Genomic DNA, 4,817 nt, shown 5'->3' with positions numbered 1-4,817 from the left:
CTGGCGGGGTTCAATTCCCATGTACGCTAGAATGTTTTGGGTCGCTTAACTCGGTGATTCCACCTCTTTTCCGAATGGGGGAGACACTCGATTTCATGATGCTCACATGATCTATGTTGGTTAAAGTTAAAGTTCCCTATGAATGAATGAGACCATCCTAAAATGATGCATATGATGAAATGAATGATGCCAAAGGTGTTAGGATAGGATAATCAAGAGGTGAGGTAGACAAAAGAAATAACACTAGGTCATTCTTGATCATTGCATTGTGAACCCAACGAAAGTCTTTAACCACTTCATAGGTATAACTCTTGTTTACACTAGCTTACGAATGTACAAAGTGAAGTTCGTATGATTGAATGAAACATACTCTGTGTTTGCTAATGAAGTCTCCCTAGTTGAGGTCCCATATGTTGAGCCTTCATTATTGGGATGTCTTGATGTCATGTCCATGAATGCAAAATATCATGGCATATGAACGAATGATATGGGGGAGGTTATGTGCTATATGCAATATGATATGTGCTATTTATAAGATATTATGTGTTTTGTGCAATATGAAACGTATGATGATGCATGTTACTCTGATGGCATGACTTTCCTGATCCAAATTGGCAAGTCAACTAACTTGACCTTCCACAAATCATGTGTTTAGGAAAGAGCTATTCTTACTCATGCATATTCTTGGTGTGTGCTTGAATATGACCATATTTAGTACAAGTTTGTACTAATCCCATACACTATCTACTTTTAGGTAGAAGCATAGATGGACGTTAGAGCTTACGGTGCGACGTTGCAGCTATCAGGACGTGGAGCATAGATCCGGACTTGGTAAATGCTCATGCTTCGAGAATGTCTACCATTATTATCTAGGTTAGATGTAGTCTTTATCTTGTTGAGAATGTTCCGATGGTGTTTCATTTCCCATTTAATTTCAGACTTTGTATTGGTTGCATTTTGACAAGAATATGTTTATTTCAATTATGAACTGCTTTATTCAATTATGAATGCCTATAATGTTAAGTATAATATGTTTCGCATGAAATAACAAAACAAAAATTTCAAATTTTCTGCTAAAATTAATCTAAATGAAGTAAATATGACGTATGTAGGCTTGTCCGAGACCTCTGAGAGATCAATGACGCCGGTCACATCTTGGGTCTTGATTCCGCTCGTGACAAAGTTTGCATCAGAGCATTAGGTTAAATTCCAAGAATAATATGTTCACATCAACCACATTGAATAGTTTCTATGTCATGGTAGTGAAGTGAACCACTATCCTTAATTAGAGATTGCATGATGCGTAGGAATATTCCCTTATTCTAATCTCATCGAGCCTTTTCCTAGTGTCTGATTTCTTGATGTTATGAGCGTGTCTAACATCAATCCTTCTTGTTTTCAGAGAATGAATACTAGGAGAACCATTGGTCAAAAGATAGGAGGAGTAGCTTTTGGGGACAATCAAGTTCCACCCTAAGATCAAGCTAAGAGTAGCTATGCCGGTTAACCCTGGTAGGTTAACTGATGCGGCGGTGCCTGCATATATGGACCAGATGGAACAGGCCATAACTATGAAGGCCCAGGCCAGGACTGCACAAGTCATCCGACAGAATATTGAAAGGGAGAACCCATCATTATGTAGCATGGATGACAGGCTACGAGACTTCACGAGGATCAATCCTCCTATTTTCACAGGGTCTAAGACTTTAGAAGATACCTAGTAGTTTGTGGATGAGGTACATTAGATTTTGGTGTCCATGGGGGCCACGTATACAGAGAAATCTGAGTTAGCTTCCTCTAAACTTAAGGATGTTGCATAGACTTTGTGCAAGATATGGCAAGATAGCCGAGCGTTCGAAGGAGTTCCGGTAACTTGGGAGTTGTTTAAGACAACTTTCCTGGATAGATTCATTCACAGGGAGATGAGGGAGGCCGAGGTTGAGGATTTATCAACCTTAAGCAAGGATCAAATACAGCGAGGGAGTATTCCCTGTAGTTTGTTAAACTATCCGGGTATGCTTCTTCCCTTGAATCTAACAGCAGGGATGAGATGAGCATGTTCTTCACCAGAATCACCAAAAATCTTAAGGAGTGTTGGGCTGCAATGCTGCACGATTACATGGACCTCACCAGGTTGATGGTGCATGTCCAGCAGGTGGAGGACATCTGAAGGAAGAGTGGTGTCTGTGATTTTAGGACCCCTAAGCCTCATGATCATGCATGTCCTATCAATGGGGGCAACAATAATAACTTTGGCGTCCGTGAGCAGCCCAAATTTAAAATGAGGCAACACAGTTCAGGGGAATCTAACTTTCAGAGGAGTACAACACCTAGACGAGGCAGACCCGAGCAAAAGAAAGGAAATGGAGTTTAGATGCAGCGTCGCAGAAAAGGTTGTGCTATGTGTGGCCGTTCTCACAGTGGAGAGTTCAGACAGGGCACTAATTCCTTATTCGGTTGCGGTAAGAGCGCGTACGTGGTTAATGACTGTCCACAGAACAAGGGTTAGACTGGAGGTAAAGCTCAACCTAGGTCTAATCCACAGGGTGCAGCAGCAGCCGAACCTCCTAAGAGGAATAGGTTCTATGATCTTAAGGGTAGGGAGGAGCAGGAGAAGTTCACTGATGTGGTCACAGGTATGCTGCAAGTATTCTTAACTTCTGTTTATGCTTTACTTGATCAAGGGTCTATGCTTTTCTTTGTAACTCCTTTGGTTGCTCTCACTTTTGAGATATTGCCTGAATTTTTGCATCATCCTATAGTGGTTAGTAAACCTTTATGAGAAAATGTAAGAGCTGATAGAGTATACAAGGATTCCCCAATAGTTGTATGTAGTAAGTCTATGTGTGAAAACTTGGTTTAGTTACCCATGCATGATTTTGATATTAATCTTGGCATGAACTGTCTTCATAGTTGTTATGCTTGTATGAATTTTCGTACTAGGGTTGTGATATTTTGTTTTCCTCATGAAGAAGAGCTAGTCTAGCAGGGGTAAAAGTCCAAATCCCTTCACTTCGAATCTTAAGACCAGTAAAATGATTTCCAAAGGGTTATTATGTCATCTTGTGAGTATTGATGATTTAGATCATGGCATTTCTTCCATAGACTCAGTGCCTATAGTGAATGAGTTCCAAGATGTATTTCCTGATGATTTTCCTGGGGTTCCTCCCCCTCGAAAGATTGACTTTGGTATCGATATAGAGCCCGATACTAAACATGTTTTAATTCCTCCTTATTGAATGGATCTAGCTGAACTCTAAGAGTTGATGCTGTAGTTAAAAGATCTCATAGATAAGGGTTTCATTCAGCCGAGCATATCCCCTTGGGGAAGCTCTAGTGTTGTTTGTGAAAAAGAAAGATGGAACCCTTAGGAGTGTATCAATTATCGACAACACAACAAAGTCACTAATAAGAATAAGTATCCAGTTCCCTGAATAAATGACTTGTCCAACCAATCACGGGAATAGTTTCTTCTCGAAGTTTGATCTTTGTTTAGGGTAACCATCATCTTAGGGTTAGGGATGGAGATATCCCAAAGACAGACCTTCGTACCCTTTATCGTCTCTATGAGTTCTTAATTATGTTATTTAGCCTCATAAATGCACATGTTGTATTTATGGATCTAATGAACAGGGTCTTCCGTCAATACTTGACTCCTTCATCATAGTGTTCATTGATGACATTCTCATCTACTCTAATAACAAGGAAGAGCATGAACATCATTTTAGACCAACCTTGCAGGTACTTGGACAACATTAGTTGTATGCCAAATTCAGCAAGTGTGAATTCTTGCTTAGATTGATGACCTTCCTGGGTCATGTTGTGTCCGACAATGGTGTTGAGGTAGATGCTAGGAAGACTGAGGATGTTAAGAACTGGACAAAACCTGTTACTCCCACAGATATTGGTATCTTGTTGGGATTGGTTGGTTATTATCGCAGGTTCGTGGAGGGTTTTTCTTCAAATGCTACCTCACTGATAGCTTTGACTAAGAAGAAAGCCATGTTCGAATGGATGCAGACTTTTGAAAAGAGTTTCCAGGAGCTCAAGAATAGACTCAATTCAGCCCAGTGCTTACTTTACCTAAGTGTGGTTATAATTACACTGTTTATTGTGATGCATCTAGGGTTGGTTTGGGTTGTGTTTTTATGATGGTAGGTAAGGGGATAGCTTATGGGTCAAGAAAGCTCAAGGTTCATGAATAGAATTATCCCACTCATGACCTTGAGTTGGCAGCTGTGGTGTTTGCATTGAAATTGTGGAGGCACTACTTGTATGGAGTACATGCGGATCGTTCAACGACCACAAAACTCTCCAGTACATGTTTGCACAGAGGGAGTTGAATCTACGTCAGAGGAGGTTGTTGGAGCTATTGAAGGACTATGACATGAATGTCCACTACCATCCAAGTAAGGCTAATGTTTTATCTGATGCTTTAGTAGGATGAGCATGGGAAGTACAGCCCATGTTGAGGATCAGAAGAAGGAGTTTGTAAAAAATATACCTAGATTAATGTTATGCGAAACTCTAAATTGATGAGATTGTGACAGAAAGGTATTGTGGAGGAATAATATTGTTGAGGGTGATATGTAGAGGCTGAGGCTTAAATAAAATCACGCTACCCTCATCTTTTCAGCCCTTGAGGTTAGACTTCCTACTCTTAAGTCTAATTTTCCTTATCTCTCCATTCTTTGTTGCTATTGCTTGATTGTGTATTGTAACTATGTTATGATATTATTGGCACTACGCTAGATAGTTAGTAGATTTCATTCGTAGAGGAATGTTCCTAAGGGGGGGGGGGGTATAATTTAAAAACC

The 4,817-nt window shown here is 40.1% G+C and overlaps 1 protein-coding gene across 1 annotated transcript; it reads left to right on the top strand.

Annotated features, from left to right (window-relative positions):
- Window positions 1-3,801: 3,801 nt before the first annotated feature.
- Window positions 3,802-4,205, top strand: LOC114076878 (uncharacterized mitochondrial protein AtMg00860-like). The gene is made up of 2 exons (XM_027916577.1): window positions 3,802-4,070; window positions 4,127-4,205. Exons 1-2 carry the CDS (start codon window positions 3,802-3,804, stop codon window positions 4,203-4,205), a joined length of 348 nt encoding a protein of 115 aa, XP_027772378.1.
- The last annotated feature ends 612 nt before the right edge of the window (window positions 4,206-4,817 follow it).

This window comes from Solanum pennellii, chromosome 4, assembly GCF_001406875.1.
Source record: "Solanum pennellii chromosome 4, SPENNV200".
NCBI lineage: Eukaryota > Viridiplantae > Streptophyta > Magnoliopsida > Solanales > Solanaceae > Solanum > Solanum pennellii.
This window is presented reverse-complemented; position numbering and strand designations above follow the sequence as displayed.

What these genes read in the sequence shown, in the direction of transcription:
- LOC114076878 (XM_027916577.1), top strand. Translation starts at nt 3,802, where the DNA reads ATGACCTTCCTGGGTCATGTTGTGTCCGACAATGGTGTTGAGGTAGAT. An exon ending in AATAGACTCAATTCAGCCCA is followed by an intron (nt 4,071 to 4,126) that starts GTGCTTACTTTA and finishes TGATGCATCTAG; the next exon opens with GGTTGGTTTGGGTTGTGTTT.